This window comes from Staurois parvus, unplaced genomic scaffold, assembly GCF_062004578.1.
Source record: "Staurois parvus isolate SC_StPar_1 unplaced genomic scaffold, SC_StPar_1.0 ptg000009l, whole genome shotgun sequence".
NCBI classification, from domain to species: Eukaryota; Metazoa; Chordata; class Amphibia; order Anura; family Ranidae; genus Staurois; species Staurois parvus.
Genome location: NW_028317805.1, coordinates 9,920,421 through 9,935,304, shown reverse-complemented (window position 1 = coordinate 9,935,304; position 14,884 = coordinate 9,920,421). Strand labels below are relative to the sequence as shown.

At 41.7% G+C, this 14,884-nt stretch overlaps 1 protein-coding gene across 2 annotated transcripts in view; it reads left to right on the top strand.

The window, feature by feature from the left end:
- The window catches only part of DOCK1 (dedicator of cytokinesis 1), a 536,657-nt gene that overhangs the window by 428,607 nt on the left and 93,166 nt on the right, over positions 1 to 14,884 (top strand). For both annotated transcript variants that reach the window (XM_089669568.1, XM_089669578.1), the window contains exons 34-36: positions 6,705 to 6,790; positions 6,963 to 7,119; positions 9,399 to 9,439. In XM_089669568.1, the coding sequence (XP_089525694.1) occupies positions 6,705 to 6,790; positions 6,963 to 7,119; positions 9,399 to 9,439 (284 nt within the window). The remainder of the gene's footprint in view (positions 1 to 6,704; positions 6,791 to 6,962; positions 7,120 to 9,398; positions 9,440 to 14,884) is intronic.

Sequence of the window (14,884 nt, the reverse complement as noted above, 5' to 3'; positions counted from 1 at the left end):
TGTAGTGTTCTAGTTGGAGTTGAACCCAGGAACCCTGTGCTGCAAAGAAAAAAGTGTTTTCACTAAAATACCACACTGTCTAATTGTTGCAGCACCTTCTTTACATTGTTGTGCAAGTATCGCCTGTGTTTGATCAGAAATTGTTTCATTAGGCAGATTTGATTCTAGATGAGCAGCTCATGGTAGGACAGGCCCATATAAACTCTCAAACTGACCCTCTATCAAAAAAGAGAATAGCCAGAATGCCAATCTGGACCCGTTTTTTTTTTTTTTTTTCAGCCTGCAATGATGTAAATGTAACAGTAAAGATGTAATATATTTTGGCCTTACAGTTTGTTACAGAAGGTACAGGGAACTGTGCAGCAACACAGTTCAGAAGAGCAGCCCAGTAAGAGAGGCTTGCGAGAGCATGCCAGTGAATCCGTCCTGCGGTAGCCACACAGGCTGTGGACAATTTATTACTCCTTTCACCAATGGATGTGCGAGCACTTTGGGGAAAAAAAACATGTTCTGTCAATTTTGTATGTATCCAGTGTAGTGCATTGGCTTATCTGTAAGGTCACAGCCTGAGCATAGCAAAAGGTCAAACCGCCAGGGTGCGATACGCCTTCTACCCTCAATACTTATCTAAACTGATATAAATATCTCAGTTTCAGCTAATTTCTGCTCTGAAAAAAAAGGTCAAATTTATGATCGTATTTAACATACTAAATTAATCAACTGCACAATTCTCCTGAAAGGTTGTAAGCGATAATAGGTAATATGTAATTATGGGAAGAGATAATGATAGTAATTTTAATTAAAGCCACATCCTGTTTTCTGTTCTTTTAATTATGCTAATTTTTATCCAAAAACTGAAATGCAAAAGAAAAAGAAAAAAGGAATATGAAAGTTAACAAGTAAAATTCCATGAATGGTCGCATTATTTCTTTATATGTTCTTTGGGGGTATTTGCAAACCCTGCCTGGCTTGTATGAAAGGACTTTAAAGAGAACCTGTCACAATTTGACATATACCAAAATCTGAAAATATGGCTTTAAAACCCAGCTGTTTAAAGGATAAGTTCACCTTTTGGACAAAAATAATAAATGCACATTTTTTGCAGGTAACAAAAATGTGCATTTACTATTTTTGTAGATCGTTGATGCCATGCAGGTCTCCTGCAGACCTGTCAGAATATCTTCTTGCCATATGGGATGTACGAGCAAACAGATATACTGATAGGAAGCATCAATGAACTACAAAGGCACTCCACAGCACTGTGTTAGTTCACTGAAAACTACAAGCCCACAGCTAAGGCTGTTGGGACTTGTAGGCACTCATTCACAGAACACAGAACGCTGTGAATGAGTGACATGGCTGTGTGGGCGGGACCACACACAGCCATACTGTTTTCAAAACTGACAGTACGAGGAATCTTCTCCCCGTACGATCTGTCGGAGGGAGGGGGGTGTGCGCAGCTGCATCTATGGAAACATGTTACATGTTCCACCCTAAAAACAGGTGGAACATGTAACATGTTCCAAAGGTGAACGTATCCTTTAAATCCGCTAAATACCTTCCAAGTGCTTTAAAACAAGACATACAAAGTCTTACAACTCCTTTTCTCAGGCACGGCCTCCGTTAAGAAAAAAAAAAAAAAAAAAAAGCATATCTCTTGCCAGTATTCTGCAGAGAGGGATCCTTGCTCTCCGTGTGAAAACTGTAGTCTCTCCAAAGAGGTCCAACATGCCTTCTGCTAACTCAGAGCTAGTAAGCATGAGTTTCTTTGATGGAGACATATTGGAATTAAAAAAAAAAATCCATACTTACCTTCACGCAGAATAGATCTGATGCTGCAACTGTCCCCTGCTGGTTCTAAGCCTGAGAGCTGAGTAATCATTAACAGTGATTGCTCAGCTCTCAGTCTGCTTGGAGTGAAGTGCAATGATTGTCAATCACTGGAGCGGCAGGCTGGACATGCTACAGGCGCAGCTGACTTTGGCTCTCAGCCATTCTCTGAGTTCCTGAACCTGCAACAGCTCTGTGACATCAGCTAATAGCAGGCTTTAGCCCGCCATCTGTTGATTCTGGGTCACAGAAACGCAAAAGTAAGTGCACTTGTGTGACACACAAAGGCAGTATGGCCAAAAAAACTTTGACCATACTCCTCTTTATTATGTAATTCAGTTTTGAACACATTGTACTAAAAAGATGTCATGGACCTGAAAATATTGCAGATAAGGAAAGCCTCGTGACTTCATCTATAAGGAAAGCTTGAACTAGATTTAATAACCCTCAAAAGTAGGTTAAGGGGTGATATTATCTTGTATAAATATCCAAACGGTCCATACAGAAATTTATTGGAATATTGTCAACTTTAAGGTTACCACAAAAGACATTGGGGATACTGTTAATGGCAAGAAGAACAGCCTGAACCTTTGCATATGAAAAGTGTTCTCAGCTATAAGCCGTGAAAATGTTGTTCCACAAAAATGGGTTCTAGGTGTTGTGATTTATTGCTTTAAAAAAAGGGCATGTGGTGTTCCTAGAAGCATAGCATATGAATGTATCTTAATGCTAAAAAAAACAAATGAGATTAATCTGAGGAGTTGTCTTGTTGGCTTTAGGGTTTTGCCTTCCTCAAGATCAGCTGCTGGTTTATGGTCGTTTTGATTTATGAACTTGATGGATATGCATCTTTTTATCAATCTAACTACGATGTCACTGCTATTATTATTACTACAATGTACACTCAGCGGCCACTTTAGTAGGTACAATTGCTTGGTAACATAAATTGCTAATCAGCCAATCACATGGCAGCAACTCTATGCATTTAGGCATTTAGATGTGGTAAAGACAACTTGCTAAAGTCAAACCGAGCATCAGAATGGGGAAGAAAGTGGATTTAAGGGACTTTGACTGTGGCATAGTTGTTGGTGCCAGAAGGTGTAAGGGAATTCCCGTGAGACGGCTGGCGAATAGACGTGCGCATGTGCACAGAAATGCGCGATCACGCACGGCGAAGATTGGCGCCAGACGGACTATTTAAAAGGTGCCTCTGCCTGTGCTGAGTGCTGACTGGTCTTCAGCTGTTCCCCGTTTCCTGCTTGTTTCCTGTGGGATTTCCTTGTTGCTGACTCGGCTTGTTCCTGACCTGACTCTGATTACTCTCCTGCTTGATACTGGTTCCTGACTTCGGCTTGCTTCTGATTTGGTAACTCGCTGTCCGCCGCTGATGACCCTGGCTATTCCTTTGACACTGCTCCTGTCTCCCATCCCAGCTCCCTGCCTTGCTCTGGTGCACACCTGGCGATCTTCCATACCAGCTCTGCATATTACTACTGTGCCTGAATCGGAGGTTCATCAGTCTTCCAAGGTCACCAGCCGCAAGAGCTGCAAACAACTTCTGGCGCTGCTGTCTCCCTGATCCCTAGACACCCTCTGTTCCACCTCCAGTGGGGTCAGGGCTAGTGACACAAGTGAGGCCGACCTCGTCATTTCAGTCTCCTATCAGGTACATGACAGTACCAGTCAGCCAATGATGGAGTCTGAAAGGGAGGCCTCTGCAATGGGGGACAAATGTCAATCAATCTCTGCCTTGTATTACTTGGTGCAGAGTTTGCAAAGAAACCTTGAGGATCTGGAGAACCAACTACCAACCAAGTCTAATGTTTCCACAGCCATAGGTCCCTCTGCAGGTTCAGATATAACTACTCAGACAGAGCTCAGTATGATTCATGGAACTTCTCCTCTACCGGAACCCTGGGTGCCAATACCTGAGTTTTTCACGGGAGACCGCAGGAAGTTCCGAACCTTTCGTAACTCCTGTGAGCTATATTTTTCTCTACTCCCAAGAACCTTTGCATCACAAAGCACCAAAAGTGGGATTCTTTATTTCACTCCTTCAGAATGAACCCCAATCCTGGGCACACCGCTTTCGTGAGCAACATGATCCGGCTCTGACTTCAATGGACTCTTTTTTTTCTCAGCGATGTCCCAACTTTACGCTGATCCCTTCCATCATCAGACTGCAGAATCTATGCTTCGCAAGCTACAGCAGGGCCCAAGGCCTATAGAGGAATATGTCACAGAGTTCCGTATATGGAGTTCTGACACACAATGGAACGAGTCTGCTCTCCAGTATCAGTTTCGCCTTGGCCTCTCTAGAGATCAAACTTCGCTTCTCTTCTGCGTATCATGGCCAAACAAATGGACAAATGGAGAGGACAAACCAGACTCTGGAACAATACCTACGATGTTTCTCATCGTATTCACAGGATGACTGGGTGTCTCTCCTTCCGTTAGCTGAATTTGCATACAACTCCATCCACTCTGCTACCAAACAGTCCCCTTTTTACGCCAGCTATGGATATCACCCTTCCTTCCTTCCTGAAATACCAGTGGGACCCGCTGTCCCGGCAGTACAAGAAAGGATGGATTTCCTCAGTAGGAATGGCCAAATACTACAAAATACTATTTTAGAGGCTCAAGCAAGTAACAAAAAATTTTTTGACAGAAAAAGAAGGGGCAACCTAAATCTGAAACCAGGACACAAAGTCTGGGTATCTACCACAAACCTAAAATTGAACTGTCCTTCAAAGAAGCTTGGTCCAAGGTACCTGGGACCATTTACAATTAAGAGAAAAATTAACCCTTTGGCTTTCGAATTAATACTACCAGAGAATATGAAGATTCATCCGGTATTCCATATTTCCCTGTTAAAACCAACTATACCAAGTATATTTCCAAATCGAGATCCGGAGATTCCTGCTCCACTGCTGGTCGAAAGTAATGAAGAATACGAGGTGGAGGATATCCTGGATTGTAGAAAGAGGGATGGTCAGACCAAGTTCCTCATCAAATAGAAAGGCTACGGTCTAGAGGATAATTCCTGGGAACCATCCGCTAATGTCCATGCTCCACGGTTAGTGAAGGCTTACCTTCATCTTCATCCTGAAAAACAAGCTATAGTAGGCATCCGGAGGCTGCTCCTAAGGGGGAGGCAATGTAAGGGTATTTCCATGAGATGACTGGCGAATAGACGTGCGCATGCGCACAGAAATGCGTGATCTCGCACGGCAAAGATTGGCGCAGACGGACTATTGAAAAGGTGCCTCTGCCTGTGCTGAGTGCTGACCGGTCTTCAGCTGTTCCCCGTTTCCTGCTCGTTTCCTGTAGTATTTCCTTGTTGCTGACCCGGCTTGTTCCTGACCTGACTCTGATTACTCTCCTGCTTGATACTGGTTCCTGACTTCGGCTCTGCTCCTGACTTTGGCTTGCTTCTGATTTGGTACCTCACTGTCTGCCCGTTGATGACCCTGGCTATTCCTTTGACACTGCTCCTGTCTCCCATCCCAGCTCCCTGCCTTGCTCTGGTGCACACCTGGCGATCTACCATACCAGCTTTGCATATTACTACTGTGCCTGAATCGGAGGTTCATCAGTCTTCCAAGGTCACCAGCCGCAAGAGCTGCAAACAACATCTACTGGCGCTCTTGTTCCCCTGATCCCTAGACACCCTCTGTTCCACCTCCAGTGGGGTCAGGGCTAGTGACACAAGTGAGGTCGACCTTGTCACTTCAGTCTCCTATCAGGTGCGTGACAGACGGGCTGGTCTGAGTATTTCAAATACTGCTGATATACTGGGATTTTTACGCACAACCATCTCTAGGGTTTACAGAGAATGGTCCAGAAAAGAGAAAATATCCTGTGAGCAACAGCTGTTTGGAAAAAAATGCCTTGTTGATGTCAGAGGAGAATTGGCAAATTGGTTGCTGCGACATTCAGATGACATGGTCAGAATTTGGCGTAAACAACATGAAAGCATGGATCCATCCTGCCTTGTATCAACGATTCACACTGGTGGTGGTGATGTAATGGTGTGGGGGATATTTTGTGGCACTAGCACAGTGTACCTGATAAAGTGGCCGGTGAGTGTATAACTAGAATGTAAAAAGAGCAAAGGCATACTACACATTAGCTTGGTCAGTAGTAGACTTAAGGAGGATCTACAAGGTGCCTGTCACTTTGTAACAGTACCGTCTTACGGAATGTGTTTCACATCTCCAGACTATGTGCAAAAAAGTGCCTACGGTCATGTTACATTTAGAACAATAAGGGAGAGTCCTGTAGATCACTATTATGTCTTTAATAGCCTTATAAACCATTTTGAATCTGAACTTCAGGCAAATGGGGATGGGGATGTGTGTTTTTGTCCAGCCAGTGCTGAAACGTGCACAGCACTATCACACATAGCAGCCCTCTCTGGATGAGGAGGTGACCTGATTTTTATTTCCATTTTAGCTAAACTTACTGGTCTTGTTAACCCCCCTCTCCCCCCCCAGCCTGTGGATTGAACAATGAAAAGGGAGAAGCAGGATCCTGATGAGCTCATCTCTCTGTCAATCTGCTCTCTCGTCCTATCCTTGCTCTGCAGCACAACTGACTGGCCCCTTATGCTACTTTTCTTCCCCCAGTCTGAGCTCTGCTCCACAGAGACTGCAAGAGGCTGATATCAAGTTGAACTCAGGAACTTTACTGCCTGCCTAAAATATGTTTAAGAATGTAATAATGAATATAGAACTGAATTCATTTGTGTCTTATATCTGCATGAAATTCAGCTTTAATGGTGTATTATTCTTTATGAAATGTTTGACAAAATGTTGTATATTTGTTATGCTATCAGTACACCTGAACTTGTGTTTATGTTCTGTATCTTTCAGTTTGAGAATGAGATTATCACGAAGTTGGACCATGAAGTGGAAGGAGGGCGAGGGGATGAGCAGTACAAAGTGTTGTTTGAGAAAATGTAAGTGTTGATTAACCGCTAAGCTTTATACCCAAGTATAGGCACAGGAGACAATAACAAGCAAGCCGTGAACTTTACACTTCATTTATAATTAACATGTGTTAATGAAGCACAGGAATTAAAATAACATTCAGGAACAGGATTGAAGTTTTTTTTTTCTTCCTTATTGTAGACTCTTGGAGCACTGTAGGAAACATAAGTATCTGGCAAAGACTGGAGAGACCTTTGTGAACTTGGTTGTTCGCCTCATGGAGAGACTGTTGGACTATAGAACGATAATGCATGATGAGAACAAAGAGAACCGGATGAGCTGCACGGTCAATGTTCTGGTCAGTGTCTCCTGAGAAAAAGGAAAGAAACGTATACTTTCCTAATGGCATGGAACACAATGTAATGACTTAGATTTGTCAATATGCCTTAAAGCGGAACTCCAGAATAAAAAATGTTTTTTTATTATGTGAAACAGTACACAATGCATAGAATTTCTGATTTGTATAGCTGTCTGTGCCACTGTTAGGAATGCATTCCCTTTCTTCCTGTCCAGGACGATCATACAGGAAAGTAGTAGGAAAGCTCTCTGGTGGAGACACAGACAGAAGTACAAACTTTGACATGAAAGTGTTACTAAACCCACAACAGTAAAATCTGTCTGTATATGCAGTAAAGCATGCTTGTTATATTCCCTGTGGAACCATTGTGTAAAATGGATGTTTGATCCTGTCTTCTCTGATCCGCCCCTTCTTCCAGTCTCTCCCAAATATCTCCTGATAGAACAGAGGCTAGGGACAAGCTGCACATGCTCAGTTTGGTGGGTATTTTTTTCTTCAGAGAGTGCATGTGATCAGCACAGGGCCAATCAGCACTCTCAAACAACAAAAAAGAAAAATTCCCAGCTCTAACTTGCCAGCCAGCCTGCAAACAAACCGAATTAACCTGTCAAACAGTATGTGTTTAAATCAGGAGTTTAGTTAGCACACATTTGCAAACACATGCGTAAGCTACAGAGCCTCATCACGACACCCCAGTATTCTGTAGTTCCTAACTCTCCAATTTTAAACCCCTGTTTTTAATGCATACTGTTAGACAGGCTAATTCAGTTTGTTTGCAGGCTGGCTGGCAAGTTAGAGCTGGGAATTTTTCTTTTTTGTTGTTTGACATGTGTCGCCCTTCCATGTGCTCCTTGCTCTGATGGCCAGTTATAGACTGGGGCAGTGGCCATTTTTTGTACCAATCAGCACTCTCCAGACAGAGATCAGATATCCTGCTACAGGAGAATGAAAACTCCTCCTACAAGCTGTAACCAGTGCTTTGCTGAACACTGATAGAAGTCACAAGACTGCTCTAACTGCTGATGAGAAAAGGTATTTAGCAGTTTATGTTTACTAAAATAGTTGCATTTCCATGTTGTGTGTACTGTGGGAGACCAGATATAGTGAATGCAGGGGCCTGGGTTTAGTAACACTTTAAATATTCCCCACTGTTCAAAACGGTTATGTTGTTATTTTGTGTGTGCCAATTGTTGATATTTCCTCTCACTTCCAATCACAATGACCACCCAGTAAGTTCAGAAAAATCTCCTGGACAGGGATACAAAGGAAAATTAAACATTTTAGCTGTTCGCTACACTATCCAAAACTTAAACCAGAGAAAACATCACTTTTCAGTTTTGTTTTGTTTTTGTTTTTTTTATGTTTTAAATTATTTCTCTGCAGTCCATAAAAATATTCAAAGTCTTCTGATGGTCTTCTGTATTCTACACTCTACCATATTTTGTGGACATTTAAGCCTGTTTTGCTTAAAGATACATAGCACATATTTTGAGAATACTCCCTCCTAGCCAAGCAAACAACTGCTATAATTGTGTGGTAACACTGGACCATCTTCACTCTTTACCATAAGCAGAAATAACAACTGAGAGAGAAGACGAGCAATTTTAATGCAGTCTTGGGCAGGCCATGCATTTTACATTGTTTTCATTCAACCAGCGGGTTGAATTAAAAAAGTTTGCCGATTGCTTCACCCTCACATTTGATGTGTCACTCCTGTACCAATATTGTGCTTCCCTCCCGCAGAATATAATGATCAGTTTTGATGGCTACAACCGGTGGGACTGATCATTTTGGGAAAAACAGGCTGGTTGTACTGTATATAGTGTTGATCTGCAACCCACCCTGTGCGCTGAAATATTTTATTTTTCTTGTACAATACCCAATTCCACATTTGGGGCAAGCAAGTAGGTACCCTCCCATTACTACTAGTCTGTTCATGTACACCTGAAGGATGTTATTCCATGCTCTTACTCCCTTGCTTATGTAATGAGAAGAAAGATGGTCAGACTCTCAGAGATACTAAAGGCTCTTCCAACCTGTAATCCAAGAAGCCGGCCCCAGTCAATCCAAAAAAAGCCGCATGAAACTAATGTACTTAAAAGACAATCTTTTCAAAAACCAGACTAGTCATGGAAATCAAGTTTTCATACATGTACCCAATAATATTTTTAATGGACAAATGCAATTCCTAAATCAGAGAAGTTATTGGATACCTATGAAAGCTACGGAAAGACAAGGAATGACAGCTAAAAGTAACATTTGTTATTTTGTCTTTGCAGAATTTCTACAAAGAGATTGAGAGAGAAGAGATGTATATAAGGTTTGTAATCCTTTCATTTTAAGATCAAATATATTGCAATTTTGCTTTGAGAAATTTTAGAGCCATTGCTAAGTTCACTTAAAGGATAATCTCGCCTTTTAAAAAAATAAAGGCACCTTTTTTTGCAGGTAAAAAAAAGCATATTTATTATTTTTTTTTCCTCTACAAGCCTGTAAAGCATTGCACCTGCGAGCAGCAGATCACAAATCCAGTGCCAGGCTCCTGCATACTGTCAGTAGAGCTCTCTGCTTGTACCTCCGGGCAGGCAGTTACTGAAGTCTAGGAAGATCAGTGAACTATGAGAGTGCTCACCAGTGCCCTCATAGTTCATTGAGAACTACTAGCTTTCAGCCTCAATGGCTGACAGTAGATGTAGTTTATTCACAGAACTCTGTAATGAATGATGTGACTATGTGCCCACGTTGTTTTTGAATTGTGACAACAGGTGCGGGAAGAGGGTCCTCCACCAGCTGTCACAGTGTGGGATCAGGTTGGGGTGGCAGCAGGTTATTTAGTAACATGTTACACAGTGAATCTGGGTGTAACATGTTACTAAAGATAAACGTATCCTTTAAAGGCCATTGCAACTGTGGAATGTCATGGGCATGGGGGATTTCATGGACCACACTTACAATAACGATATTGGAGCACATGCAAACATTATTGCTGACATTTTAAAACTTTACTTTTTTTTGTCATATTCTATATATACAAGATATAGATGAAAACCAGAATGCAATAAGGAAACTGAGTTCTATGTGTGTTATGTGATTCTCTGCAAGCAAGGTTGTGCAGAGAGCGATGTGGTGGCTGCCTGACGTTTTTAGTAACGGAATTTAATGATTGTTTTCATTTTGCCTTCACCCATGCTCCTTTCTCTTCTGCTACTGACATTACCCACCAGCATCCCACAAGATGGCAGCAATGCCTATATTTGCAGTGGAGGAGAGAGTTTGGTGACTGCTCTTGCGCAAAGGATTGATATTGTTTATGCTTGCAGTGGTTGCCCCCTGTATACACATACCCTTTTACTTTAGTGCCAGCTGAACTGTCTGTATCCATAGGTAACATACAGCACCTAAAGTATGTTGTTACAGAAAACCCATTTCCCTGTCACATCTCACTTTATATACAGGACCTATACCGCGGGACCTGTGCCCATAAAGCAGACTCCCTGAAGGAGACCTTTACCCCATTACTGAATCACACCAAGCCTTATTCCACATTGTACAAAGGAGGGGAAAGAAGAAGGAACCTCTAAGTGTAATGATTTAAAAATAAATTTATTGTAAACAAACAATTGTCAGCTCACATAAAACCAAGAATCAAAGACACATCAGTATCCGTCATAGGTCTAAACGTCTGTGGTTTTGCGTAATCCAAAAAGCCATGTCTCTGCACAGTCCTGCTTAGTTCGGTTCCAGGAAGCCGGCTGCTGAATGGAGGAAATCCAAAAGCAAGGGCTGGAACACTCGAACGCAACGTGAGGTGTGATGACATCTTCATTTTCCTGAGCATGCACACTGCAGCTGTACTGGCAGGTGCGCTCCTTTATCAAGCAAACGTTAGTGTGTTTTATCCCAAAGGACTGTGTTATATGAGATTGCTGATATTGTGCCTAAGTTACTTTGTGTCTTGTTCCGCATTGTGTCTGTGCGTGGAGAAGGCCATCTTAGTAGAAACAGGATTTTCCCATGTCAGGGCTGCTAGTCTAATGACTGTTGGGCTAACAATCAAGAAGCCCACAGATCTGCAGAATGAATAAAGAATAAGCCGGAGGATCCTTGCACTGGATTTTTGCACTTGTTGGTTTGGTAAAGGAATAAAATGTCAAGAAATGTACTGGTATTGCAGAGATGTACTGAATATGTTTTTTGTTTTTTTTTAAATGTTTCCCCATTGACACATTAAATTGACTTACTACCACAAAGAAGGCATTAAGGAAACGTTTCCCAGCCCTTTCAACACAGAGCAACCCTTGAAATTACTTTCCAATCTCAGGGTAACCCTGCTAGAATTAACTATATCTACAGCTCATGATACATTAGTGTGATGGTCAGTGGGAAGAATTCTTCTTACACTTATGGTTATTGGGAAGAATTCCCCCCTTACAGATAGCTAAAAGGATCAATGATGTCATTGGGAACTTATCTGAGAGGCAGAACTTGCTCATTGCTCAAGGAAACCCTAGCAACCTCTGAAGGAACCCTGGTTGAGAAACTTTACATTAGAGGGTCAAATCCAAAGGCGGAATGAGTCAAATGTTCCTCCATACCTGGAAATACCATTTTTTTTCTTTGCTTCAAGCAGCAGAACCGAGTGTCAGAGTGCAAACAAAAGGTGAACCTGTGCTGTTAGGGAGGAAGTACTATATTAAATTATACTTATCACTCACTTTGTTTGGGCAGAGCACATGTTTTAATATTCATCAAATATTCATTCTGTATGTGCAGCGCTAGATCTGATTTAGTAAGGTGCTTGAACAAAATAATATGCTGTGTAAAGCATCAACTTGTAAACAGTCTATCATTTTACATAAATGTTATTTTAAGTTACAATTCTGTTTCTTGTACCTTTTCATATTCTTTGTTTTATTTGCATCCTTGGCCGTTGATAGCTGAACAAATGCACTCTATGTATGAATTTCATTTTCTTCCATTATTGTAGCTTCAATAGGCCTTAGTGTTTTATAGAAAAAGAATGCATGCATTACTGTTTCACCTCTTCAATTTGTGGCTAGCTGATTACACTGTTACTATGTTTTATATTATTGAAAATGTAATAACGGAAGCTTGTTCTTCCTGAAGCACAAAAACGAATATAACTGCCAAGTTCAGAAAGCATTATGTAACCTAATAGCGGGTGAACTTTGCTTTTAAAGGAATGCAGTATGTGCAGATTGTGTGCAGAGATGCTCGTTTAAGACTTTTCTCTGGCAGCATTCACCATGTGTATGGCCTGTTGCCAGCTTTCTTGTTCGATGATTAGCTGTTTTGATCATTTTTAGGCAGCCAGAAGATGTGGTCATTCTAGGACTGCATCGGATTATGTTTCTTTTGTCCCCTGCATGATATGGGAAGTTGGCACCTACTTGGCCAATTTTGTAAAGGTTCATTCACATTTCCACAACACATGCCAATGTACCTGCTCCATGTGCAGTGTGCTGTGTTGCCATTCATGGTCAATGGAACCCCAATGCACTGTACAATGCATGACCCACCACAGTGCACCACACTGTTCCTTGTGGCACTCTACTTTTTGAACAAAAGAATCAAAAAGAAACAAAAAATCAAACAAAAGAGGCTCCATGAACATTAGAGTTTTTTTCTTTGTAAGCTAAAAAAATGCTGGTAATATTGTTTTTTAGTAGCGTTTTAGTAGCATTCAAAAGCGTTTAGGAGCGTTAGCTTTTTATTAGCATTTTATAGTACATGTAGAAAAAAAGCTGTCGGAAGCATTTTTGTAGTGTTTAGTAGCATTTAGCATTTTTTTCTGCTGGAAAAACCCTCCAAAAACTCTACAAAAACAAATTTTTTTTTGCTCCTAGACACTGAACTTCAAAAAATGCCAATACCCTAAAGTAATGTGAATGGACGCATAGGATAACACTATTTAGCTTCTAGGAGTATAAAAAAGTATGCTGATAACTTCTAGAAGCTTAAAAAAACGCTAGTGTGCATGGAGCCTAAACGCTGCTAGCAGCTTTTTTTCTAGCTTTTCTTTTTCTAAAATGCTACTTCCAGCTTTTTTTATCCAGCGTTTTAACAAAAAAAATAACAAACTTGTCTGTCTGTGTGCAGTGGTTTTGCACAGAGCAGCCTGGGTCCTTGTCTTCTTAGGTCCCCCACAGGCTCTCCTGGCCCCTCCCTCCTTTCGGGTGCCTCCACAGCAAGCAGCTAGCTACACGGAGCCGCGGCTCGGCCCCTCACCCTCTTTCTTCTCATTGGCTCACTAGCTGTGATTGACAACAGTGGGAGCCAATGGCTCCTGCTTCTGTCTAAGCCAATGAGGAGAGGGAGTCCCTGGACAGCTGAGATTCCAGTGCAAATCACTGGATCGAATGGGGTATCAGGGCGGCTGGGGGTGATACTGCACACTGAAGGTTTTTTATCTTCATGCATAGAATGCATGAAGGTAAAAACCTTTATCCATTACAGCCACTTTAAAAAAAAAAACCCTGGTGTGCATGGAGCCTTTTTTTTTTTTTTTTTAAACATTTCTTCAGTTTCCTGGTTTTTGGTCTAGGCCAAAATTATGTTATACATCTCGGGAGTCTTCATGGGCATTCTTTTTCCTTTTATCTCAAGGAGGGTAAGAGAGGCTTTCTCAGCTAGGCACACCCTCCTGCCAGCATGCCTGAGCTAAGGACAGATGGATTCCAGGACCTAAATTACATTAATCATCTGCCCTTACTCAAGATGGCAGTGGCTAGAAATGCTAGCGGGTAGGAGATGTTTTTCAAACCTATTTCTTAACAAAACAAAGCATGGTGGCAGGGATGGATGGGTGAGTTTGCTTTAAATATTAAAAATGAATTAAATAGTGTTTTCAGTTTGTGGTGCTCAGATGCAGCTAAGTTCCATTTTAAGTTTATGTTGTTATTTGTGCCATCAATAGGGAGCAGCCTGCTCATCTGTCTTGGTGCCCCCATCACCAGGGCGGGAACTCATCTTAGCAGAGACAAAGAGAGCAGCAGTATTCTGACAGAGGTTCTAACCCTTGTCCAGTACACTAATCAAAGATACAAAATTGACCAGAGTTGGTTTTAATTCACTTTGTGACAGAGACTGCCATTAATTTGAATCTTTTGTCAATTTGCCAAAGAAGTTTTATTTCTGTACCGCCTGTTTTCTGATTATGACACTCCAGCCAGATAGCACAGCCAGGACCTTATCCTTCCGCGCAGAAGTACCAGCACAGTTTGGTGAAAACACATCTGCAGTCTGCTGTTTGCACACAAAAACACAGTATTGAGGCCATCTGTCTGCTTTCTCTTGCCGCAAAGATGTTTACCACTGACAGCAGCTTTTGGGTTGATAAGGATATTGCATGGAAACTTAGAGACGCAGAGTGACAGATGTATCTAACTCTAGTGAGTAGTGTGTATAAATGATATATACTTGAAGTATGTGTAGTCCCTAATTGATTGCCCTTTAGCCTGTTAAGCTCTGTAGATTCTAAACAATTGCCCTTTGTTGTATCTCAGCACTGCTGATCTCCTGCATCCTCCTTGATGGCTGTATGGCATTTTTTTCTGCTGGTAACAACAAAGGATAATGCTTGTGTAACATGTATTGAAACAGCCACTTGTAGTCACCATCAGAAGCCTGTTTTGACCAGGTGACAGCAAAGCAGCAAATTAAGGGACAGATTCACAGCAATGTTAACCTATCACAGAGGGGAACTAAAGAAGGACCTTTATGGCCATATCACACAGATATTACA